This window comes from Salvelinus alpinus, chromosome 1 (assembly GCF_045679555.1).
Source record: "Salvelinus alpinus chromosome 1, SLU_Salpinus.1, whole genome shotgun sequence".
Taxonomy (NCBI): domain Eukaryota; kingdom Metazoa; phylum Chordata; class Actinopteri; order Salmoniformes; family Salmonidae; genus Salvelinus; species Salvelinus alpinus.
The window spans coordinates 84,761,470-84,788,574 of NC_092086.1; the positions used below are offsets into that span (position 1 = coordinate 84,761,470).

The window sequence follows — 27,105 nt, forward strand, 5'->3', positions numbered from 1 at the left end:
TAAGTAGTAGGCTACAGGGTGATGTGCCTGATACTAAATATTTGTATGGCTATTACCCATAAAAATGCATTACCAATACAAAAATGTTTTGAATATCAAGCCAATACATTACAAACCACTCCTTTAGTCACAGGACATTTATATTAACAGGGAAGACATAATGAGATCTAGGTCTCTTTTTCAAATGCACTCTGTATAGTACAACATTGATATGCACTAATATATATATCTTTTTTTTTATACAAAAACACAGTCATGGGAAGCACACAAAAAAATCACTCAGAAAAACAGTTACATTCCTTCACAAATAAGTCCCCAGTCAATACATGATGGACATTACAAGTAATCACATTAAATGCAAAGTATTTATGATAGACAACCTCACACCCAGTGTATTTTCCAATGACGTGAGAAAGCAATTGTAGGCCTAATCTCACGATATGTGGAATTCCATAATATGACTCACAAGGATTTAATTATACTACAAAAGCTGTCTCTTTAGGTGTGAAGAAACACCACAGCCAGCATAACCTAGTTCAGTCCTCTACCATGGTTTGATTGCATGGCCTATTTGACACCAGATGCATTATGCTTCCATCTTAAACAAATAAATATGATACCACAGAAATGCAATGGTGCTTTTTCTCTTTGATAAATATCTCGCTTCGTAGAGCGTCTGCATTGTCATTGCACCAGTAAAGTGTAAGGAGATGAGAGCATTGCCATTTCTCTTTGCTAGCCTATCAGTCACCATCATTCCAATCAGCACACACATCACTCTTGAGACATTGGAAAACCAGAGCCAAGTGTCAGCATCAGCAACCTCCGCTGGTAGAGAAGGAGGGTGGGCATCAGGATCACCACCTCACCCACCCTCGTTTCCCTTTCCACCTGCTAGAGGACCCAGTCTAGCCGTCTTGACGATAGCAGCACCTCTTTGTCTCACGTCTTTCTTGAGAAACAAGTCTTCTGACCTCAATCGGCCAACCTGTGTTAATAAAGGGTAAATAAAAATGTGTTTCACTCTGAATTAATTGGTTAGTGTCGTGGTCGTGGAGGGTGAGTATTATACCGTTGCCCCACAGTTCGCGGAGAGAGAATATGAACCTCATTTTTCTCCCCAGTTTTAAGGTCCTGTTTCTCCGCGTCCTGAGTGGTGGGCTCTGGTTTCTCCTCTTTTTTCGTAGAGAGTGTGGTGAGCTCATGTTGTTCCCCAGCATGTGTCCTGTGTTTTCTTGTGTCTCGGTTCACCACTGTCTTCGCACTCTCTTTGTGCTTCTTAATCCGTTCTTTCCTGTTAAAGGGATGTTTTACAGAGCAAGCAATCCCAGACTTCAAATACATACTTTAATTGATTAAACTACAAAGTGTAAAATCTGTATTTAGTAGTAATACCATGTCATAGTGTCTTACTTGAGAATCTCAAATTTCCTGTCTCGGAAGTAGGAACTCGTGCTCATCATGTAGATGAATATCATATCGCACGCAAATTTTCCCTGAAACGAAAAACAAACACAAAGCCCAGGTTTAGGTCTAGACATACAATAGATCACAGTATTCAGTATGATATAAATAAAACCAAAAACCCCAATAAAGCTTGAGGTAACTTCTTAGGCCATAGCAAAAACAAAAAACACTAAGTGTCCTGTGAATGTAAACAGCAGACTTCAAAGAGCTGTCTTCTCTGATAAATAATATGACTAAAATAGGGCACTAAAATCTTATACAAGGGGGCAGAGGGTTGCTGAATCCCAAATTAACCCCTATACACCCAAGGTACTCCAGTAGATCTGACAGAATTAGATAGGCAAAATAAAATGTAGTCATCTTGCCAGTGTTGGAGAAGCTACTCTGAAAGTATATTTTAACAACATAATAAACTACCAATTACTTCACACTGGATGAAGTTAAGATACAATAAAGCTACCCTTAAGAAAAATATAGTTTACTTAACTAAGATCATTTTTAAAAGTAGTTCACTTCATCCAAACTACTTGGTGAAAAATGTTCATATAAATCTTACATTTCATAGACCACAAATTGCAAGAACAGATCACTTTGTTAACATGTGTTATTTAGCCTATTAAACAAAAAAACATGTTTCAAGTGAGAATTAGACAGGACTAATGCCAAAAACAAGAGGATATTATTCCCTACTTCACCCATTTTTTGGTTTGTAGTTCCAATAACAAAAGTAAATAACTACTGAAAACACTACTTAGATTTGACTTTAGTCAGAGAGGAAAAGGCAAAGCGAGAGGTTTTATATATCGGAGTTGTGCCTGTTATGGAAATAGAGGACTCATCATGGATATAACCCATTTTAGCATGGACATTGCCATTGAGGCCTTCCATTTTAAAGTAGACAACTGGGTGGGGATTCTTATGAGTTGGGAGCGAGCAGCCAATGAAGAAGAAAATTGACTACTTTAAAACGGAGCTTCAATGGCGCTGCCCATGCTGTCACGCTATAATGGCACAGATACAAAGATGAGTCCTCTATCTAGCTCTATGGCCTGTTGTTCACACATATCTGCCCTATAATTGGCTAGAAAGGTCCCACCTGATCTCTCATCCTCCCGCATAACTTCCATCTTTGAGGAGTATTTCCATTGTTAGAGCGGTCACCGAATATCTTGTCAATATAATAGGCAATCTTTGATTTAGTTCAACGACCACCAAGGTACTGCAAAATGTAGTTAAATTACTAGTTGATTTACATGTAGTTCATTACTCCCCAACACTGCATATTGCTTAGACCTACCCAATTGTTTCAGATCTACAGGAGTGCCTAAGCAAGGGGATAGGAGCTAGGGATCGATTTGGAATTAAGAAGATTACTCTTTCATTGAACAATGATAGGGGAGTGCTCTCTTGTGGTGATATATCAAAATAGTTTGATAACATCCAATCTGGCCATGCTACATGACATAGAATCACAGAGGAATATATTTTGGGGGACCAGTATGTCTATTGGAAACAAATGAATACACAAATCTATTAAATTACTTACCATGCCCATAATAGCGAGCCCAGACCCAATAGCTATTACTGTGGGAATGATGTTGAATTTTCCAGCCTGAAAAACACAATAAAGAACATTTGATCTGACAGACTGTAATATGAATACTATCAACACATTCAAGTAGGTGTAGCAAGAATCACTGTCATACCCGTCCATTCACCATGATATCAAAGCGAATCCCATAGACTTTATATAAAGTCCGGAAGCTCTCTCCAGCTTCGTCTTTGTAATACCGGGCATATCTGGGGAAAAAACGAATCAGCTGTTTGGAACAGAAATGTCAACAACTGCCTGGTAGAGATAGATCTGAGATTAAATGCAGTAGTTGGAGAGAGCTCAAGCCTTATTAGTTGAAGCTAATACCTTTTCAGAATGAGGGCATGGATTATTATATCTGCTTGAAGTACAATCTGCTTATTAATGCATGTCAAGATGTACCTGAAGTTGTAGCCTGACGTGACAGTGCTGTTTAAGTTGATATCCAAACGAGTAAAGCTGTACTTTGGGTTACACTGTGAGTAGTCCTTATCCAAATCACAGTTCCACTCAATCAGAATTCCAACTGACCCACCCTGAGAGAAAGAGAGAGGGTTAGAGATAGAGAGAGAGAGTTAGAGATAGAGAGAGAGACAGAGAGAGATTAGCGTTGCTCTAAATATGGAGGATGACTCTATTGCAGTGCTATTCAAGATGTACTTTCTTAACCTTGACTATGAACTGTGGTCGCATTTACATCAACTCCTCATTAAACATTAACAACTAGGAACATAATTATACTGTACTTTAAAATGTTAAAACCTCAAGTACAAACTGGCAACTCTAACAATAACACAGTAGCAAACACATTGCTGATCATCTTTGCCATAATTCCATCCTCCTGATTCCTGCTTACAAGCAAAACAAAAACTATTACGGACTACAAAGGGAAACCCAGATGCAAGCTGCCCAGTGGCACGAGCCTACCAGACGAGCTAAATGCCTTTTATGCTCGCTTGGAGGCAAGCAACACTGAAGCATACACGAGAGCACCTGCTGTTCTGGTTGTGTGATAACGCTCTCGGTAGCCGATTTGAGCAAGACCTTTAAACAGGTCAATTTTCACAAAACCGCAGGGCCAGATGGATTACCAGAACGTGTATTCAAAGCATGCACGGACCAACTGGCAAGTGTCTTCACTGACATTTTCAACCTCTCCCTTACTGAGTCTGTAATACCTACATGTTTCAAGCAGACCACCATAGTCCCTGTGCCCAAGGAAGCGAAGGTAACCTGCCTAAATGATTAGTGCCTACGTCGGTAGCCGTGATGTGCTTTGAAAGGCTGGTCATGGCTCACATGCAGACGTGGTTTGTCGTCCTCTCGTTTACTTTATGTATTTTTCATATTTTTTTGTATATATTTCAATGTATTTTTCAATCTCTTTTCCATTTTTAAATTAAATATACCTTCCGGTAACCTGCCTCACTCAATGTGACACGGATCCGCAATTATTTTAAGACCTTATAGCCAGAACCTCCATCAGAAGCTAGCCATCAGAAGCTAACCAGCAAATAACCTCAGGCAACAGACGTTTTTTTAGCCTGGATAATACCTGTCAGCCTTGGACTGTTTTTCTCCACTACAATGCCCGATTCCTGCCGTAAACCCTGGACCATTACTCCTGATCATCACAGCTAGCTAGCTGCCACCAAGTGACCCAGCCCCTAAGCTAGCTCTGAGCCAGGCCCACCTCCCGGGCCTACTCTATGATCACCCAGCTACTCAGCCGTTGCCTCCCGGACTCTACACCCAACACGGCTTGAATCCACTACTCCACCGGATACTTGCCGTAAGCTCTGGACCTTTGCATCGGATCATCGCTGCTAGCTAGCTGCTACCGAGTGGCTATAGTGGCTAACGCTCCTGCCCCGAAGCTAGCACCAGTTAGCCGCGAGCCAGGCGCATCTCCCGGCTAGCTACGAAATTACTACAACTACAATACCTCTTTCGCCATCTGGCCCGGATCCTTTGTCGACACGGCGCCCCGCCGTTATCTGTCGGCCCTAGCCCCGAACTCAGGCCCTATGTGTAGTTAACCTTCCCTCTCTGCCCATTCATCGCCATTTTACCTGTTGTTGTTGTCTTAGCTGATTAGCTGTTGTTGTCTTACCCGTTGATGTCTTAGCTAGCTCTCCCAATCAACACCTGTGATTGCTTTATGTCTCTCTCAAATGTCAATATGCCTTGAATACTGTTGTTTAGGATAGTTATCATGTTTTAGTTTACTGCGGAGCCCCTAGTCCCACTCTACATGCCTCAGATACCTCCTTTGTCCCATCTCCCACACATGCGGTGACCTCACCCAGTATAACCAGCATGTCCAGAGATGCAACCTCTCTTATCATTACTCAGTGCCTGGGCTTACCTCCACTGTACCCGCACCCCAACATACCCCTGTTTGCACATTATGCCCTGAATCTATTCTACCACGCCCAGAAATCTGCTCCTTTTATTCTCTGTCACCAACGCACTAGACGGCCAGTTTTGATAGCCTTTAGCCGTACCCTCATCATACTCCTCCACTGTTCCTCGGGTGATGTGGGGGTTAACCCAGGCCCTGCGTTTCCCCAGGCACTCTCATTTGTTGACTTCTGTAATCGAAAAAGCCTTGGTTTCATGCATGTTAACATCAGAAGCCTCCTCCCTAAGTTTGTTTTACTCACTGCTTTAGCACACTCCGCCAACTCTGATGTCCTTGCCGTGTCTGAATCCTGGCTAAGGAAGGCCACCAAAAATTCTGAGATTTCCATACCCAACTACAACATTTTCCGTCAAGATAGAACTGCCAAAGGGGGAGGAGTTGCAATCTACTGCAGAGATAGCTTCCAAAGTTCTGTCATACTTTCTAGGTCTATGCCCAAACAGTTCGAGCTTCTAATTTAAAAAATGAATCTCACCAGAAATAAGTCCCTCACTCTTGCCGCCTGTTATAGACCCCCCTCAGCTCCCAGCTGCGCCCTGGACACCATATGTGAATTGATTGCCCCTCATCTATCTTCAGAGTTCGTTCTGTTAGGTGACCTAAACTAGATGCCCTCAATCTCATACAAATTATCAAGTACAACCCTAAATCCGTAAACATGGGCACCCTCATAGATATCATCCTGACCAACTCGCCCTCCAAATACACCTCTGCTGTTTTCAACCAGGATCTTAGCGATCACTGACTCTTTGACTGCATCCGCTATAGGTCCGCGGTCAAACAACCACCCCTCAAAACTGTCAAACGCTCCCTAAAACACTTCTGCGAGCAGGCCTTTCTAATCTACTTGGCCTTGGTATCCGGGAAGGATATTGACCTCATCCCGTCAGTCGAGGATGCGTCGTTCTTTAAGAGTAATTTCCTCACCATCTTAAATAAGCATGCTCCTTTCAAAAAATGTAGAACTAAGAACAGATATAGCCCTTGGTTCACTCCAGACCTGACTGCCCTTGACCAGCACAAAAACATCCTGCGGCGGACTGCAATAACATCAAATAGTCCCCGTGATATGCAACTGTTCAGGGAAGTCAGGAACCAATACACGCAGTCAGTCAGGAAAACAAAGGCTAGCTTTTTCAAAACAGAAATGTGAATGTCCGATAAATCCATGATAATCGAAGATTTCAATAAGCATTTCTCTACGGCTGGCCATGGTTTACTCCTGGCTACCCCAACCCCGGCCAACAGCGCTTGTTGCAACCCCTATTGCAACCCCTATTACCAGTCTGTTCAACCTCTCTTTCGTATTGTCCGAGATCCCTAAAGATTGGAAAGCTGCTGCGGTCAGCCCCCTCTTCAAAGGGGGTGACACTCTAGACCCAAATTGTTATAGACCTATATCCATCCTGCCCTGCCTTTCTAAAGTCTTCGAAAGCCAAGTTAATACATTTACATTTACATTTAAGTCATTTAGCGACTTACAAGTTGGTGCATTCACCTTATGATATCCAGTGGAACAACCACTTTACAATAGTGCATCTAACTCTTTTCAGGGGGGGGGGGGTTAGAAGGATTACTTTATCCTATCCTAGGTATTCCTTAAAGAGGTGGGGTTTCAGGTGTTTCCGGAAGGTGGTGATTGACTCCGCTGACCTGGCGTCGTGGGGGAGTTTGTTCCACCATTGGGGTGCCAGAGCAGCGAACAGTTTTGACTGGGCTGAGCGGGAGCTGTACTTCCTCAGAGGTAGGGAGGCGAGCAGGCCAGAGGTGGATGAACGCAGTGCCCTTGTTTGGGTGTAGGGCCTGATCAGAGCCTGAAGGTACGGAGGTACCGTTCCCCTCACAGCTCCGTAGGCAAGCACCATGGTCTTGTAGCGGATGCGAGCTTCAACTGGAAGCCAGTGGAGAGAGCGGAGGAGCGGGGTGACGTGAGATAACTTGGGAAGGTTGAACACCAGACGGGCTGCGGCGTTCTGGATGAGTTGTAGGGGTTTAATGGCACAGGCAGGGAGCCCAGCCAACAGCGAGTTGCAGTAATCCAGACGGGAGATGACAAGTGCCTGGATTAGGACCTGCGCCGCTTCCTGTGTGAGGCAGGGTCGTACTCTGCGAATGTTGTAGAGCATGAACCTACAGGAACGGGTCACCGCCTTGATGTTAGTTAATAAACAGATCACTGACCATTTCGAATCCCACCGTACCTTCTCCGCTGTGCAATCCGGTTTCCGAGCTGGTCACCGGTGCACCTCAGCCACGCTCAAGGTACTAAACGATATCATAACCGCCATCGATAAAAGACAGTACTGTGCAGCCGTCTTCATCAACCTGGCCAAGGCTTTCGACTCTGTCAATCACCGTATTTTTATCGGCAGACTCAATAGCCTTGGTTTCTCAGATGACTGCCCCGCCTGGTTCACCAACTACTTCACAGATAGAGTTCAGAGTGTCAAAACAGATGGCCTGTTGTCCGGACCTCTGGCAGTTTCTATGGGAGTGCCACAGGGTTCAATTCTCGGGCCGACTCTCTTCTCTGTATATATCAACGATGTCGCTCTTGCTGCGGGTGATTCTCTGATCCACCTCTACGCAGACGACACCATTCTGTATACTTCTGGCACTTCTTTGGACACTGTGTTAACTAACCTCCAAACGAGCTTCAATGCTATGCAACATTTACCCTAGTAAAACTGACTCTCCTTCCGATCCTCGACTTCGGCGATATCATCTACAAAATAGCTTCCAATACTCTACTCAGCAAACTGGATGCAGTCTATCACAGTGCCATCCCTTTTGTTACCTAAGCCCCTTATACCACCCACCACTGCGAACTGTATGCTCTAGTCGGCTGGCCCTCGCTACATATTCGTTGCCAGACCCACTGGCTCCAGGTCATCTATAAGTATATGCTAGGTAAAGCTCCGCCTTATCTCAGCTCACTGGTCACGATAACAACACCCACCCGTAGCACGCACTCCAACAGGTATATCTCACGTGTCATCCCCAAAGCCAACACCTACTTTGGCCGCCTTTCCTTCCAGTTCTCTGCTGCCAGTGACTGGAACGAATTGCAAAAATCGCTGATGCTGGAGACTTATATTTCCCTCACTAACTTTAAACATCAGCTATCTGAGCAGCTAACTGATCGTTGCAGCTGTACATAGTCCATCTGTAAATAGCCCACCCAACCTAACTACCTCATCCCCATATTGTTTTTATTTACTTTTCTGCACACCAGTAACTCTACTTGCCCATCATCATCTGCTCATCCATCACTCCAGTGTTAATCTGCTAAATTGTAATTACTTCGTTACTATGGCCTATTTATTGCCTTACCTCCTCACGCCATTTGCACACCCTGTATATAGACTTTATTTTTTTTCTATTGTGTTATTGACTGTACCCTTGTTTATTCCATGTGTAACACTGTGTTGTTGTTTGTGTCGCATTGCTTTGCTTTATCTTGGCCAAAGAAAATAAACATCAACTGCATCCTTCCGGATACCCTAGACCCACTCCAATTCGCATACCGCCCCAACAAATCCACAGATGACGCAATCTCAATCGCACTCCACACTTCCCTTTCCCACCTGGACAGAAGGAACACCTATGTGAGAATGCTGTTCATTGACTACAGCTCAGCATTCAACACCATACTGCCCACTAAGCTCATCACTAAGCTAAGGAACCTAGGACTAAACACCTCCCTCTGCAACTGAATCCTGGACCCCCTGACGGGCCACCCCCAGGTGTAAAGGGTAGGCAACAACACGTATGCCATGCTGATCCTCAACTCTGGGGCACCTCAGGGGTTTGTACTTAGTACACTCTTGTACTCCCTGTTCACCCACGACTGCGTGGCCAAACACGACTCCAACACTATCGTTAAGTTTTCTGATGACACAACGATGAGACAGCCTATAGGGAGGAGGTCATAGAACTGGCAGTGTGGTGCTAGGACAACAAGCTCTCCCTCAATGTGAGCAAGACAAAGGAGCTGATCGTGGACCACAGGAAAAGGCGGGCCGAACAGGCCCCCATTATAACATCAAAGGGGCTGTAGTGGAGCGGGTCGAGAGTTTCAAGTTTCAACGAACTATCATGGTCCAAACACACCAAGACAGTCGTTAAGAGGGCACAACAAAACCTTTTCCTTTTCAGGAGACTGAAAAGATTTGGCATGGGTCCCCAGATCCTCAAAAAGTTCTACAACTGCACCATTGAGAGCATCCTGACCGGTTGCATCACCGCCTGGTATGGCAACTGCTCGGCATCTGACCGTAAGGCGCTACAGAGGGTCGTGCGTACGGCCCAGTACATCACTAGGGCCAAGCTTCCTGCCATCCAGGACCTATATAATAGGCGGTGTCAGAGGAAAGCCCATAAAATTGTCAGAGACTCCAGTCACCCAACTCATAGACTGTTTTCTCTGCTACCGTACAGCAAGCGGTACCGGAGTGCCAAGTCTCGGACCAAAAGGCTCCTTAACAGCTTCCACCCCCAAGCCATAAGACTGTTGACAATTAATCAAATGGCCACCGGACTATTACATTGATCCCCCCCCCAATTTGTTTTGTACACTGCTGCTACTCGCTGTTTATTATCTATGCATAGTGTCACGGCTGTCGTTGAAGAAAGACCAAGGTGCAGCGTGGTGAGTGTACATATTCCTTTTATTTAGAAATGACGCCGACAAAAACAATAAACAATACAAAACAACCGTGAATTAAGGGCTATGTGCCACAAACAAAGTTAACTTCCCACAAAGAAAGGAGGGAAAGGGCTACCTAAGTATGGTTCCCAATCAGAGACAACGATAGACAGCTGTCCCTGATTGAGAACCATACCCGGCCAAAACATAGAAATACAAAATCATAGAAAAACAAAACATAGAATGCCCACCCCAAATCACACCCTCGTCGCCGACCCCGGACTGGGGACCCTCGTTGTGGGCTCCGGACTGGGCACCCTCACTGCGGGCCCCGGACTGGGCACCCTCGTTGCGCGCTCCGGACTGGGGACCCTCGCTGGAGGCTCCGGACTGGAAAACGTCGCTGGAGGCTCCGGACTGGGGACCGTCGCTGGAGGCTCCGGACTGGGGACCGTCGCTGGAGGCTCCGGACTGGGGACCGTCGCTGGAGGCTCCGGACTGGGGACCGTCGCTGGAGGCTCCGGACTGGGGACCGTCGCTGGAGGCTCCGGACTGGAGACCTTCGCTGGAGGCTCCGGACTAGAGGCCGTCGTTGGAGGCTTCGTGCCATGACTCCTCACTGGAGGCTTCGTGCCATGGATCATCACTGGAGGCTTCTTGCCATGGATCATCACTGGAGGCTTCGTGCCATGGATCATCACTGGAGGCTTCATGCCATGGATCATCACTGGAGGCTTCTTGCCATGGATCATCACTGGAGGCTTCTTGCCATGGATCATCCCTGGAGGCTTCGTGCCATGGATCATCACTGGAGGCTTCTTGCCATGGATCATCACTGGAGTGAGGAGACGTATGGGCAGTCTGGTACGTGGAGCTGCCACAGGGCTCACCAGGCTGGGGAGACATACAGGAGGCTTAGTTCTGGGTGCAGGCACAGGACTCACCAGGATGGAGAGACATACAGGAGGCTTTGTCCTTGGCAGAGGCACCGGATACACTGGGCCGTGGAGGCGCACTGGAGGTCTCGAGCCTAGAGCCTGCACAACCCGTCCTGGCTGGATGGTTATCTTCGCCCTGCACATGCGGGGCGCTGGCACAGGACGCACTGGGCTGTGCAGACGCAACGGAGACACTGTGCGTAGAGCCGGCGCAGGATATACTGGGCCGAGGAGGCGCACTGGAGGTCTGGAGAGCAAGGCTGGCACAACCTGTCCTGGCTGGATGCTCACCCTAGCCTGGCAGATGCGGGGAGCTGGGATGTAGTGCACCGGGCTGTGAACGCGCACTGGAGACACCGTGCGCTCCACCGCATAACACGGTGCCTGACCAGTACGACGCTCGCCACAGGTCTCCAACCTGACTCAGCCAATCTCCTCGTGTGCCCCCCCCCAAAACATTTTTTGGGGGGGCTGCCTCTCGGGCTTCCTCGCTAACCGTGTACGTCTCGCCGACTCCATTCACCGGTATCCCTCTTCGCACTGCTCAATTGAATCCCAGGCGGGCTCTGGCACTCTCCCTGGGTCGACCGACCACCTCTCTACCTCCTCCCAGGTTTTCTCATACTCCTGGCCACGCTGCTTGGTCCATTGGTGGAGGGTAGTTCTGTCACGGCCGTCGTTGAAGGAAGACCAAGGTGCAGCGTTGTAAGCGTACATATTCCTTTTATTTAGAAATGACGCCGACAAAAACAATAAACAATACAAAACAACCGTGAAGCTTAAGGGCTATGTGCCACAAACAAAGTTAACTTCCCACAAAGAAAGGATGGAAAAGGGCTACCTAAGTATGGTTCCCAATCAGAGACAACGATAGACAGCTGTCCCTGATTGAGAACCATACCCGGCCAAAACATAGAAATACAAAATCATAGAAAAACAAAACATAGAATGCTCACCCCAAATCACACCCTGACCAAACCAAATAGAGACATAAAAAGGCTCACAAAGGTCAGGGCGTGACACATAGTCATTTCACCCCTACCTACATGTAAAAATTACCTCAACTAAACTGTACCCCACGCACACTGACTCGGTACTGGTACCCCCTGTATATAGCCTCGTTATTGTTATGTTATTGTGTTACTTTTTATTATTTTTGTATTTTATTTTTTACTTCAGTTTATTTGGTAAATATTTTCTTTAACTCTTCTTGAACTACACTGTTGGTTAAGGGCTTGTAACTAAGCATTTCACGGTAAGGTCTACACTTGTTGTATTCGGCGCATGTGGCAAATTGATTTAATTTGACATATGGTAAGAATGGCTCTGGTTAACTATTGTTTTCTTCTATGCTGGGTGTCCTGCTACACTAACAACCAGAGGTAGTGTTTACTTGTAAATGTCTAACCTGACCTTGCTGGGAAGTTGAGGTGAGGGCACGTTATACAGGGCTCTGTGTCAAGCCACTTAATAGAGATCTAACAACTGTTATGTTTCATAATGTTGTTATTATGCAACATTAGTTGTTATTCATTTCAATTTCATGCCTAATGACCGCAGCCGACATGGCAAAAGGCAAATTAAATGTCATCAAAATAATGGTAATTACCTAACTGCCTGAAAGCAAGCATCATTATGAAATGGACTGGAGGAAGAGAGACCTACATCCCTCCCACACTGCTTGGATAGCATGACGAAGGCCTGAAAAGCATAATTCGGACTCACTGTTAAACTAGAAACCCAACCCTGATTACTGACTGTTTAATGCACTGTATTGAGTGTCTTTCCTGGGTAGCAACGTACTGTATGCTGATAAACCTTCGTTTTTATACAACATTGCTGCCCCTCTATGCCAGGTCTTCCTCTGCCAGGGAAAAAGTTCACCTAACCTCAATGGGACTACTTGATTAAATAAAGTGTACATTTCAAAACAAAAAGATTGTAAAAATGTACCACTACAGCCATGTCCTGAAAGTCGTGTCCAGTCCTGCTGACCAGGTCTCCCAGACGAAAGATGGGGCAGTAGGGTTGGAGGACGTTGTCATAGGAACATCTCTTTAGATAGGAGTCATTACCGGTGTCCAGAACATTTGACCTGAGGGGAAAGAAGATAGAACAGGACATGTAGCTTTTAGCTATGTGCTTAGTAGTTCAGTATCATACTTTTCCTTGTCTAAATCCCAAAAAGGTCATAGACCTAAAACATAAAAAACTGAGCAGTGAAGTTATCTTATCAACTTCAAATAACAAGCTTTCTCTTTGACCCTTACTTAGATAAGGAATAGCACAGAGCTACATATCATATCAAGTAACTTTATAGATCAATTACTTCATAGTTTAGACATGTTCCATTCAATACACACATCGTAATCAAAAGATCTACAACTGAAATGATCAATTGGCAGAGGTCTGACGTCTCTGTAATTTCCAGGTTAGGCTTGGAAAGACAATACCAATGTTCTAGCTGATTAAACCTTCTACAACAGCCTTATTGGCATGAGAGCCCAGTGAGCCAATCAGATCTGTTCTAACACCTGTCCAGGGCTGGGCCTGCTTTGCTGTCAAGGACGTCTCAGATGACCTCACCACACACACACACACACACACACACACACACACACACACACACACACACACACACACACACACACACACACACACACACACACACACACACACACACACACACACACACACACACACACACACACACACACACACACACACACACACACACACACACACACACACACACGGCCCTGGGCTATATGGCTTTGGGGGTATATAAATAGAAGGGACTGTGCACCCTCATAGCTATTCAAAGCAGTGCTAGGACATGTATTCCCCACTGCCCAACTCACACATACTTACTGATCTATGTCACTGACACTGACTGTGTCTGTAGAGACAGACAGTCTCTCGGGACTACTTTGAGGTCTGTATGAACAAGCACCACTTAGCACCACTCATAACCACTTACTTGGAGAATTCAAACTTCGGAAACCTGACAAAGTTCTTGATGTAAATTGTGAAGTTTTCTGCCTTGCTTAATAAAGCCTCCCTGGAAATGAAGGGGAAAAGTGTTAATCCAGAGTGACTGCTACATAATGGTAATCAGGACAAGGTACTTCATGCTGAAGTACATAATGTACAGATGTAGGATCTTAATCTTTTGTTGCTGAGAATTTTTCTCCAAAGCAGGAAATGCAAACTTGTAGTGTATTTGAGTTTTAAAAAGGCTTCTAAAATTTGTCATTTCTACTTTGAAATGTCAGACTTGATTTGCCCTAACATAAAAATGTATCAACCCCTACAAAAATGTCCATTAGTTATAATCCACATAATAATTCACATGTCCTGTTGCTGCAGGATTATATTCCTGCTGTAGCAAATTGGCTCAAATTAAGATCCTCAATCTGTAGTGGAGTGTCAATGCAAAAGTGAGTTTTTCATTATTTTCCCAGCAAAAGAGGATGAATTCTCACGAGGGTTTCCGGCCCGTCTCGACGGGACACCAGCCATGTATCTCACAGGTCCCTGTAGAGTTTAAACACAGTCCAGTCTTTACCCCTGCAGGGAAAAGCAAAGATCCCTGTCAACATCCTGGAAAGACATAATACTCTGGGTGGAAATTAGGGGGAATGGTAACACGTAGAAGATCCCAGAGTTGAATAATTTTAACATGCAAAATATATATTTTTTAATGTCAATATCAAGGAATTTTTTAAGAGAGACATTTGTCCAATTCCAACCCTGGTGATTCTCATACACTTCCAAAAATGAGTGGTGTACATGTGCATTTAAAAGAAATGTGACCATAACCAGTGTTAATCTGTAAATAAATGTTATCTTGGAAATTGAAATTGAAATGAGATAGACTGCCCCAGTTGATCACATTAGTCCTTACCATTGCCAGCTATTACCACCTCACCCTCGGCACAATCCTCATTGTTTACACATTGGCCATCTGGCACCTTAGGGCTCTGGAGAAAAAAGGACACGTTGCTGTAGTTAAAAATGCAAACCTGTATTCAAAGCTGTGTATTGAAGAGCCTAGAGACGACGGCAACATACAATAGCGTGGTGAACACAATAGGGAGTATCATTTGAATGCTAAAGCAATTTAGGAATAGACAATGTTATTGGACCAGTGAACAGTGACACATTGCCCCCTTCATACTATGAACATTTTTATCATTATTAAATATAATTTATATATTTTTCATAACTTTTCTGAAAATCATCATAACGGCACCGAAAGCCTACTACAATATCAAATAAGCAAGTATTGGAAGACAATGTCAAGGTCAAGCCATCTCTCTCTGGGGAAAAAACTGTTGGGCCTACTAAGGCATCATAATTACCTGCTATAGGCAGTTTGGATTCTGACATCCGCCCCAAATTACCAGTCGATTTTCTGTTTACTTTGCCATATATGGTTAGAATACTTGCATCATCAATGCGGAGTTTAATTTCCTTGTTTGATTGGATCATTAAAGTATTTCTATCTCAGCTGCACAGTCATCCAATCTCTATCTCAGAATTGGGGGATCTTTCAAAATAGAGTCAATTAACAAGATTTTTGTCTCGATTACGGTAGTACAACATTGCTTTTCACTCACCTCAGCACAGAACCCAAGCCTCTGATTTGGGGTCTCGAGGTAGTTTGTAACAATGAAGAAGACTTGTTCACCCTGAAAATCAACAACAAGCTAAAATGTTGGACACTGTACTTTCATCGGTCAGGTTAGTTAGGGAACTGTGTATTAATTGTACAAAATCAAAGCCCTAAATACATATTCATTTATCAAAGCTTATAATGCTGCAAGCTTAAATGTAAATAGCACAGCTTCTCACTCCATATTAATATAGCCTTACAAAATGAAGGAGATCCAGTGGTGGCTGACTGGGCTCACCATGTGGACAAGAGCAGACCTTTCTATTTAATCTGTTTATCATTGAGTCGCTAAAGGTTAAGAGAATTATAGCGATTAGACTTGGGGAACAACCCTCTCTCTTTTATTTAACAGGACAGATGTAATGGTTTGTCCCTTGAGGAGAAAAATGACTCAGTCGTTTATAGCTAAATGTATATAGCGAAAGGTGTGATTGTCCTATTGCTCTATAGCCTGTAAAGTATAATGTCCAATGAACCCAAACATTGCCTTTTCCATGACCTTACAAAATAAACATTATTTAAAGACATCAGACATGTTCTTAAAAAGAATTGAAGAGCACACTAAATGCATGTCAACTTTTCATATTCTAAAATAGATGTTCAAAATAGCTGACAAACATGCTTATGCCAGTGTTTCTAAAAGTGCACTATTCTCATGCCATGGCCAGATATACTGTCTCTATCGATGTGATATAAATCTGCATGTGGTGTCATGTTATTTTAAAAACTATTTGGGTGTGATTGAAAACTGATGAAAGTGAGTTAATGGTGAGACCCCATAAAAATGTGACTCATTGTACTTGAAATATACAATCAATGACTTGCTGTATCACTGATGAGCTTCAGCTTCAACTCAAATAGACTTGAATTAATCATCTAGCAGTAAAGCTATGTACTGTGCCAGCTTTACCTGTGTACATAAAACCTCCCCCAAAGTTCCCGGATCTCACCGTTGGAGGTATGACATAATCCTCAGCCCCCCATAGGTAAAGTCCAAATTCTGTGTTGTTGGTCATGACCACTCCTTTCAGCTTGGTGATGACAGAGCTCTGGACGGTCTCTTCCCTCGATTGGTACCCCTTCTTATACACTAAGACCCACCTGAGAATTTAAATGCACCGGTTATTGATTGATTGATTGATTGGTTGATTGGTTGATTTCTTACATTTAGTCTAAGCCTCAACTTTAAAAATATATATTTTTAAATCATTCTAACTCGGTCACATTTGAAAATGTTGAGCCGTTGTCAGTCACATATAGAAATTACATTGATGGTAATTTGAACAAACTTTGAACAAATTACAGTATGGGCCTAGTGCCCTGGAAATATTAAAGCTTTCATTCATGTGCTGAGTCATAAGACATAGAAATGTCAAGCGCACTCTATAACACTGTCTATATTGTATGATTAAAAATATATATATAAATATATAATTTTATACTAATACAATTGCTCAGAGAAAGGGAATTTGTTTAACAAATAATATAAAAGAAGTCTCACAAAGATAGTATCCCCTGTTTTAAATACTCCAGCAGGGCCCTTGCGATTTCAGTACTTCAGCATACCGTTTTCTGTAAGTTTCCTCATGGTTCTATTTAAAGAAATTTTCTCAGAATATTCAGAGAACGTTAAGAAACAATGTGGGAATTTCAGCACTTCGGCATACCTGCTGGGAACACACTCATTCAACCAAAGTTACATCCACGTAATTTCAATGAAATTACATTGTACCAACGTGAAATAGACGATGAATTGACATCTGTGCCCAGTAGGTAATGTTTTCCGCAGGTTTCCTCATGGTTCTATTTAAAGTCACGTTCCCAGAACATTCAGAGAACATTAAGAAACAACATTCTTCTGTGGGAATTTCAGTACTTCCGCATAACCTTTTCTGCAGGTTTCCTTATGGTTCTATTTAAAGTCATGTTCTCAGAACATTATGAAAATGTTCCATAAAAACCACAATAAAACATTAGTAACGTTCAAAGAACATCCTAAGAATGTTATTTAAAAACATAAACATTCTGTTCTAGCCTAGTGGCTAGAGCATTGGGCCAGTAACCGGAAGGATGCTGGATTGAATCCCCGAGCTGACAAGGTCAAAATCTGTTGTTCTGCCCCTGGGCAAGGCAGTTAACCCACTGTTCCCCAGGCGCTGAAGATGTGAATGTTGATTAAGGCAGCCCCCCGCACCTCTCTGATTCAGAGGGGTTGGGTTAAATGTGGAAAACACATTTCAGTTGAATACATTCAGTTGGACAACTGACTAAGTATCCCCCTTTCTCAGCGTTATAAGAATCTTTTAAAGATAAATACACAACGCAGAGACAGAGTACGAGAGGTCAAGAGGATGAGAAGTCAATAGAATTAACGATCAATGGAAATAGTGGTTTTTCTGCAATATGGAATTATTTATTAATGGGTCAGAGACATAGGAGGAATTTGTCTACACATTGAGCCTGAAATAGGATACTTGTTATTTGGCCATTGGCCCAGTCGTACTGCAAGGACTTCTAATTGGTCAACCACAGGCTAGGGCCGGGTTATAAAACTAGATCCTGTCCCTTTGTTCTGTGGAGATAATCACAGGAAAGAACAACAGGAGAGAATGGCTAGAAAGAAGCTTTTTCATGCCACTTTTCTCTCTGTAATTGATTATGGTGACTTGTTGTATATGCATGCAGCCTCCTCCGTCTTCCAGAGACTGGACTCTGTTTATCATGCATCCTTGTGCTTTATTACAAATGCCAAGTCACTCACCCACCATTGCACATTGTACTAAATGGTAGGTTGGACCTCAATTTATATGCGCAGAAAGATACATTTGTATGTATGTACTGGTGTCCCCCAGGGCTCTGTTCTAGGCCCTCTCCTATTCTCGCTATACACCAAGTCACTTGGCTCTGTCATATCCTCACATGGTCTCTCCTATCATTGCTATGCAGACGACACACAATTAATCTTCTCCTTTCCCCCCTCTGATAACCAGGTGGTGAATCGCATCTCTGCATGTCTGGCAGACATATCAGTGTGGATGACGGATCACCACCTCAAGCTGAACCTCGGCAAGACGGAGCTGCTCTTCCTCCCGGGGAAGGACTGCCCGTTCCATGATCTCGCCATCACGGTTGACAACTCCATTGTGTCCTCCTCCCAGAGTGCTAAGAACCTTGGCGTGATCCTGGACAACACCCTGTCGTTCTCAACTAACATCAAGGCGGTGACCCGTTCCTGTAGGTTCATGCTCTACAACATTCGCAGAGTACGACCCTGCCTCACGCAGGAAGCGGCGCAGGTCCTAATCCAGGCACTTGTCATCTCCCGTCTGGATTACTGCAACTCGCTGTTGGCTGGGCTCCCTGCCTGTGCCATTAAACCCCTACAACTCATCCAGAACGCCGCAGCCCGTCTGGTGTTCAACTTTCCCAAGTTCTCTCACGTCACCCCGCTCCTCCGCTCTCTCCACTGGCTTCCAGTTGAAGCTCGCATCCGCTACAAGACCATGGTGCTTGCCTACGGAGCTGTGAGGGGAACGGCACCTCCGTACCTTCAGGCTCTGATCAGGCCCTACACCCAAACAAGGGCACTGCGTTCATCCACCTCTGGCCTGCTCGCCTCCCTACCTCTGAGGAAGTACAGTTCCCGCTCAGCCCAGTCAAAACTGTTCGCTGCTCTGGCACCCCAATGGTGGAACAAACTCCCTCACGACGCCAGGTCAGCGGAGTCAATCACCACCTTCCGGAGACACCTGAAACCCCACCTCTTTAAGGAATACCTAGGATAGGATAAAGTAATCCTTCTAACCCCCCCCCCTTAAAAGAGTTAGATGCACTATTGTAAAGTGGTTGTTCCACTGGATATCATAAGGTGAATGCACCAATTTGTAAGTCGCTCTGGATAAGAGCGTCTGCTAAATGACTTAAATGTAAAATGTAATGTAAATGTATGTGTTCATCTACAAAGCCCTTTTGGGAAAACTCCCTCTTTACCTCTGTAGTCTGGTCTCCTTCACCACCAGCAGTTACCATACCTGGTCTGCTAGGTGGTTGCTACTTAAAGTCCCCAGGACATTTACAGTATTAGACAAGACTGCCTTCTCTTCTTGTGCACCAGACGCATGGAATAATCTACAATCCATGCTTCATCTAGATATGTTAGTGCCACTGAATGAATTTAAAATATTGATGGGAGACTGTTACAGAGGAGTGTAAATGTTTTATTTAGGCTGGATCATGTTGTTGTATTGTATTGTTGTATGTTTTAATTCTGTAATGTATTGATTGTTGCTGCCTTCTTGGCCAGGTCTCCCTTGAAAAAGAGACTCTGGGTCTCAATGGGCTTTTCCTGGTTAAATAAAGGTTAAATAAAAAAATGTAAAAGGATCACTGGAGAGCATCACTGAGGACAGGGGAGAACGACCATCTACTTCCAATCATGATTTGTCCTATTTGAATAAACCTATTTTCCTCCCCCTGATTTGCTTTGGGGTCTGTGTTATTAAAGAATAACATCAACTGCTAACAGCGTCAACAAAACTCTATCTCAGGGGTTCCCAAACTTTTTCACTCAGCCCCCCCCCCCCCCATTCAGAATTGGGAATCATCAGATTTAAAGTTTATTTCCTGCAATTCTACACATTTTGTTATGGGGGCAGAGACAATTTTGCAGTTTCAAAGCAAATTTTCTTGCATTTGCAATTCTATACATTTGCCATGTCTAACGTGTATTCATGGGATATTTGAGTGACTCAAACACTACAAAAAAATCTATTGGCTAAAAAAAACATTTAAAAAATGTTAGCTGACATGGACTAGCTGATCTGGTATGCAATGACTGACATTACATGAGGAAAACTGATGATGCACTACCCAATTTCGAAATTGCACCTTGTGCAATCTACTATTACAACTTTCAAGAGTCAGTTGAAAGCCGGACTGAGTTCCTTAAAAATTCATAAAAATAAAAAAACACTAATTGGCCACACTTGATCTTAATGAGGGATTGTTTCCTTTGAAGTTTCCATTTGAATAGACTAAAATGAACAGCTTTGTATGAGTTAAAAAAAGATGTCATGCTTGCGCCATCCTGTTGGTGCAGTGGACTAATGCCATGGATAGAAAACAGAAGATCATAGGTTCAAATCTCACTGATGCTGTGCCACAATAAAAAAGAAACATATTTGCATAATTGGTGCCTAAGCAAATGAATTTGTGTCATATCTGTTCAAAACAGTTAACCTAAGCATCCCAGGAAAACTTTCAGGGAATCATAGTAAAACATTCTCAGAACCTCCCTGCTACCTAAAGATGTACATTCCCAGAAGAGGTGTATTTTTCACTTCCATTTAAAAAAAGGTTGAGCTTTACCGGTTTTTTCCAGAACCAATGGGAAACCAAAAATGGACCTTCTGACAACTTCCAAGGAACCAAATGTGCTAGCTGGGGAGACTGAGATGGCCATTTCAAAATGTTGATTTTGTGGTCAATTAACCATTTTTTTGTGGATTTTTGGTGTGTGCAAAAACCCACCACTTGTAAACGTGGTCAAAGATCTCTATTTTCGTGTCATATGACCATAGCACCGGTTCCAACCAAAGTGCCAATGCAGTGGCGGCCTGTCATTTAGGGAGTTTTGAGCCCCACCTGTTTAGCAAAAGAAAACAAATCTGTTTGCAAACAATGTAATAAAAAACTAATTTGAGTCAATAAAGCTGCATTCAAACATGGTCTCTTTTTGCTTTCTTAAGTAAGGCAGCTCCAAAATGCAGGTGTTTCAGCCTAGCTCAGTGCTTTCTGTAGTGGTGGGGCAGCCAGCAGAAAATACAGAGCATAGGGGTTGATAATGTTCTCTAGTTGGGCCGTGATTGGCTCAGTGTTCTGTCACTCATGGGGACACTTCGTCACGGCAAAATCTAGGGGTAGAGCTCGAAAATTCAAGCCCCTTGGGTGCTGCCATAGATTTACATTATAAGTGCCCATCCAAGAAGGCTCAAGGTCATTGGCCACAGATAAAATTATGTCAAATCACGTTATATCTACCGTATCTTTGATTGGACATGTCAACATCATACTTTCAAAATCTTAGCTAGCAAGCTAGACAAGCAGTCATCGTCATGAATCAAGTCGATAATCTACTGGCAAATCCTTTTCAAACCTTGCCATATGAAGAGATATTATAGATAAAACATATCGGTACTCATCGGCCATTGGACATAAACATTACACAACAAGTTTGAAATCGCTAATTCAACAATGAGTAGTTAGGAAGGAATCAGTGGCTAACTGCAAGTGTTGCAAAGCAATCACTAGCCTGCTATTCAGTGGAGAGGGTGTGTGGTCCAAGTCTGGGGTCTCTTTTCCAAGCTAAAAAGGATAAACATTCACATGCAACACCATTGGCCAGAAAATGTTGAATACATTGGCTATGCTGTCAATCCAGCATGACTTCTGCCGTGCCCAAAACAACTGAAACTCAGAAATGGGAAATCTCAGACCAGTGAGTTCAAGACAACTGGGAACTCAAAAAAAGAAACGAGCTCCAAAAGGGAAAATACGTTTTGAACAGTAATCCAAGTCGGGAATTCTGGCCTCTTTCTAGAGATCACTGACGTCATGATTCAACCTTGTTTTTTTCGAGTTCCCAGTTGTCTTAAAAGCACCATAAATCCAAAGAATGACAGACTTTGATGACAAAGTTTGATGACAAAATTTGCCCACAGAAAAACCGCCGCGCCACCTTCCTGTTCAAGTGAGCACAGCACAACAAGGAGATTTCAAAAACATCTTGTACGCTGCTGCATAAATGATGTAATATGCCAGGGAGATATGTATACTGTAGCTAAGAAAGTAATACTAAGTGTATGTTGTATAGTAAGTTGCCCATGTGCCTCACCCTAATAACTTGGTCCCTTTCCCCCTCATAACTTAGCCTACTGTTCTGACTTGGTGGTGCACATGTAGCCTATAGCCTGTTTTAGAGAAATGACATCATCGAATATTGTAAGAGACTGTAAGAACAGCCCAAAGTTCTGAATTCTGTCGCTGTACATTTGAAAAGTGCTGAACAAATAGTTATATTGACTGCGTCCATCTTAGCTTGCTCATTAATGTCTTAATCGAAATTACGGATTGCCTCTTACCTGCTCATCATTCCCTTATGCCATAGTTTGTACATCTAAATTGTCAGTATAAACCACATTGGTTAAAGCAAGTGACCCATATCAGCTATGTTTTTTAAAAAGGCAGTAAAAATAAAAAATACATGTATTTATTTCACCTTTATTTAACCAGGTAGGCTAGTTGAGAACAAAATCTCATTTACAACTGCGACCTGGCCAAGATAAAGCAAAGCAGTGCGACACAAACAGCAACACAGAGTTACACATGGAATAAACAAACATACAGTCAATAATACAATAGAAAAATAAATAAAAATTATAATAATAATAATAAATAAATACATTTAAAAAAGTCTATATACAGTGTGTGCAAATGAGATAAGGGAGCTAAGGCAATAAATAGGCCATAGTGTCAAAATAATGACAATATAGCAATTAAACTCTGGAGTGATAGATGTGCAGAAGATGAATGTGCAAGTAGAGATACTGGGGTGCAAAGGAGCAAAATAAATAAATAACAGTATGGGGATGAGGTAGTTGGATGGGCTATTTACAGATGGGCTATGTACAGGTGCAGTGATCTGTGAGCTGCTCTGACAGCTGGTGCTTAAAGTTAGTGAGGGAGATATGAGTCTCCAGCTTCAGTGATTTTTGCAGTTCATTCCAGTTATTGGCAGCAGAGAACTGTAAGGAAAGGCAGCCAAAGGAGGAATTGGCTTTGGGGGTGACCAGTGAAATATACCTGCTGGAGCGCGTGCTACGGGTGGGTGCTGCTATGGTGACCAGTGAGCTAAGATAAGGCGGGGCTTTACCTAGCAAAGACTTATAGATGACCTGGAGCCAGTGGGTTTGGCGACGAATATGAAGCGAGGGCCAGCCAACGAGAGCATACAGGTCGCAGTGGTGGGTGGTATATGGGGCTTTGGTGACACAACGGATGGCACTGTGACAGACTGCATCCAATTTGCTGAGTAGAGTGTTGGAGGCTATTTTGAAAATGACATCGCCGAAGTCAAGGATCGGTAGCATAGTCAGTTTTACGAGGGTATGTTTGGCAGCATGAGTGAAGGATGCTTTGTTGCGAAATAGGAAGCAGATTCTAGATTTAATTTTGGATTGGAGATGCTTAATGTGAGTCTGGAAGGAGAGTTTACAGTCTAACCAGACACCTAGGTATTTGTAATTGTCCACATATTCTAAGTCAGAACCGTCCAGAGTAGTGATGCTGGACGGGCGGGCAGGTGCGGGCAGCGATCGGTTGAAGAGCATGCATTTAGCTTTACTTGCATTTAAGAGCAGTTGGAGGCCATGGAAGGAGAGTTGTATGGCATTGAAGCTCGTCTGGAGGTTAGTTAACACAGTGTCCAAAGAAGGGCCAGCAGTATACAGAATGGTGTCGTCTGCGTAGAGGTGGATCAGAGAATCACCAGCAGCAAGAGCGACATCATTGATGTATACAGAGAAGAGAGTCGGCCAGAGAATTGAACCCTGTGGCACCTACGGTGAAGCATGGTGGTGGCAGCATCATGCTGTGGGGATGTTTTTCAGCAGCAGGGACTGAGAGACTAGTCAGGATCAAGGGAAAGATGAATGGAGCAAAGTACAGAGAGATCTTTGATGAAAACCTGCTCCAGAGCGCTCAGGACCTGACTGGGGCGATGGTTCACCTTCCAACAGGACAACGACCCTAAGCACACAGCCAAGATAACACAGGAGTGGCTTCAAGACAAGTCTCTGAATGTCCTTGAGTGGCCCAGCCAGAGCCCAGACTTGAACTCAATCGAACATCTCTAGAGAGACCTGAAAATAACTGTGTAGCAACACTCCCCATCCATCTTGACAGAGCTTGAGAGCGTCTGCAGAGAGGAATAGGAGAAACTCCCCAAATACAGGTGTGACATGAGCTTGTAGCATTCAATCTTCAATAGCTCTTACACACTTTGTGTAAGACTTTGAAAATGATATATTCTGAATCGGGGAGGATGGACAAAAATCTACGCCTTTTATTTTTTTAGATTTATTTATGCTTTCAATTTTCAATAGCTCTTACACACTTTGTGTAAGACTATGAAAATGATATATTCTGAATTGGGGGAGGATCGACAAAAACCCACTGCTTTTTTTGTTGAATGTTGTTTTCCTTTTTTTGTTTTTGTATATCGATCTTCAATAGCTCTTACAGAACTCGTGCCATGACTATGAAAATTACAGATTCAGAATCGTCAGTCAGTGGCGCAGCGGTCTAAGCCACTACATCTCAGTGCTAGTCGTCACTACAGACACCCTGGTTCGAATCCAGGCTGTACCACAACCGGCCGTGATTGGGAGTCCCATAGGGCGGCGCACAATCGGCCCAGCGTTGTTCGGCTTTGGACGGTGTAGACTATCATTGTAAATTAGAGTTTGTTCTTAACTGACTTGCCTAGGTAAATAAAATAAAAAAATACTCCTTAGCCCTATGTTCCACGATGACAGTTTGAACGACCTCAAAGACACCCAAAATGTACAATTAAATCTACTGTAGTTGCGACATTGTATGTAAATAATGATTGACACTTTTAATATACGATTTAGTACATTATTTTTACGTCGCGAGCTTGCAATACAATAATATAAAACATGCACCTCACCCGATCACGTATAGCAGCACACAGATCTGAAAAACTCTAAATGAGATTCCCAATTTTCTGTTTTCGGCGATGACATATTTTTCTGTTTTAAAATTAAGGAAACCGAGGAAAAAGATTCTCCAAGTCAATTCGCCCATATTCCTGTCACCAGACTTCGACAGCCGGGTGACTGCGCTTGTGAGACTGACAGCACTGAAGTCAGTGGCAATTGCATGGGCTATCATTAGTCAATTTATAAGAGGCTACTGCCATTCCAATGACCTAGCCCTAGGATAACCTACCATGAAAGCTGTTTAAGTTTCTGCTTTTTCTGCAATAATAATTTATAATTATAATTCCTAGGTCTGATCTCAGATCAGCTAATCATTTAACAGGTTATTCTAGGAATTAATATATTTCATGACTGCCTATCTCAAACATGACCCTCACCCTCTACTATCTCTAGACTTCATCACTAAAACAGTGCTGTTTTAATGCACTTTATTTCTGTCAATAAGCATGTAGAATATCTCTAGGTATAGACTAAAACAACATTAATTCGTACAAGCTATAAAATATTAGCAAGAGCAGCACTCTGCTGGTCTGGGCTGGTAAAATAAAATTGTTAAATGGAGTAGCTAATAAGAGCGAAAGTAAAAATAGATCCTGGGTAGGTTACCCGACACTGGTTAGAGTGGAGTGGGGTTGTGAGAGTTATTTCCTCACAACCTTGGATTGAAATGTGGGCCAGGACAGGGCTGGCTCAGTCTGGGTAATAACCTAAATTATGTACATTCTAACAAGCAATATGGTGTTAGGTCTAATTAATACAAAAACATTGTGCTCATTAGGCCTAGCCCCTGTGTGTGTGTGTGTGTGTGTGTGTGTGTGTGTGTGTGTGTGTGTGTGTGTGTGTGTGTGTGTGTGTGTGTGTGTGTGTGTGTGTGTGTGTGTGTGTGTGTGTGTGTGTGTAATATGATATTGCAGACTGCTGGACTGGGTCACCTGAATTGCAATACTGTCCCATCTCAATCAGTCACATTTTATTTATAGGCAATAATCCTTTTCACAACAATATTTCTCACACAAAATACTATTGTAAATCTCCCAGAAAGTCCCAGACTAATTTCAGAATCAACTACTTCCACAGACTGGGTTGAAAGATACTGTAGACCGTTAGAGATGTTAGGGGTCACAGGCTGCTCTTCTCACGCTCTGTGGGCGACAGTTCTGAGGTCAGGTTCAGTTCATGAGTGTACTACAGACATTTAGGGAGTTCAATTCTCATTCTGTAGTATGTATGGACTATGTGGGCTCCTCCTCAGGTTGCCAACACTGTATTGATTACTTTAGCTGGAAAGGTCACTGCATATGTTGAAAAGCTTTTATACAGGCTGCTTGTGTCAGCTCATTTCTGTGTGGTAGTAATCCTGTTTCATGAGGGGAATGGAAGTTTAGGCAATCCTATTTCAGATTCAAGTGTAAGATAATACAGTCCTACACTACATGGCCAAAATTATGTGGACACCTCTTCAAATTAGTGGATTTGGCTATTTCAGCCACGCCCAAGGCTGACAGGTGTAAAAAATTGAACACACAACCATGCAATCTCCATAGACAAACATTGG

At 43.3% G+C, this 27,105-nt stretch overlaps 1 protein-coding gene across 2 annotated transcripts; it reads right to left on the reverse strand.

Moving 5' to 3' along the window:
- Positions 1–119: 119 nt before the first annotated feature.
- On the reverse strand, positions 120–26,074 carry p2rx5 (purinergic receptor P2X, ligand-gated ion channel, 5). 2 transcript variants are annotated; one of them, XM_071329338.1, is made up of 13 exons: positions 25,499–26,074; positions 16,701–16,851; positions 15,695–15,766; positions 14,980–15,055; positions 14,558–14,642; positions 14,053–14,133; positions 13,026–13,167; positions 3,464–3,597; positions 3,174–3,267; positions 3,014–3,079; positions 1,414–1,496; positions 1,108–1,294; positions 120–988 (listed from the first exon to the last, which is right to left on the reverse strand). In XM_071329338.1, exons 1-13 carry the CDS (start codon positions 25,720–25,722, stop codon positions 866–868), a joined length of 1,518 nt encoding a protein of 505 aa, XP_071185439.1. In that variant the 5' UTR covers positions 25,723–26,074; the 3' UTR covers positions 120–865. The 2 variants fall into 2 exon arrangements, with proteins under 2 accessions (XP_071185439.1, XP_071185450.1); XM_071329349.1 differs by having other exon boundaries at positions 861–988; positions 1,073–1,294; positions 25,499–26,072.
- Between the last annotated feature and the right edge of the window lie 1,031 nt (positions 26,075–27,105).

What these genes read in the sequence shown, in the direction of transcription:
- p2rx5 (XM_071329338.1), bottom strand. Translation starts at nt 25,722, where the DNA reads ATGATAGCCCATGCAATTGCCACTGACTTCAGTGCTGTCAGTCTCACA. An exon ending in GGCTTGGGTTCTGTGCTGAG is followed by an intron (nt 15,056 to 15,694) that starts GTGAGTGAAAAG and finishes TTTTTTCTCCAG; the next exon opens with AGCCCTAAGGTGCCAGATGG. An exon ending in AGGAAATTTGAGATTCTCAA is followed by an intron (nt 1,295 to 1,413) that starts GTAAGACACTAT and finishes TCCCTTTAACAG; the next exon opens with GAAAGAACGGATTAAGAAGC.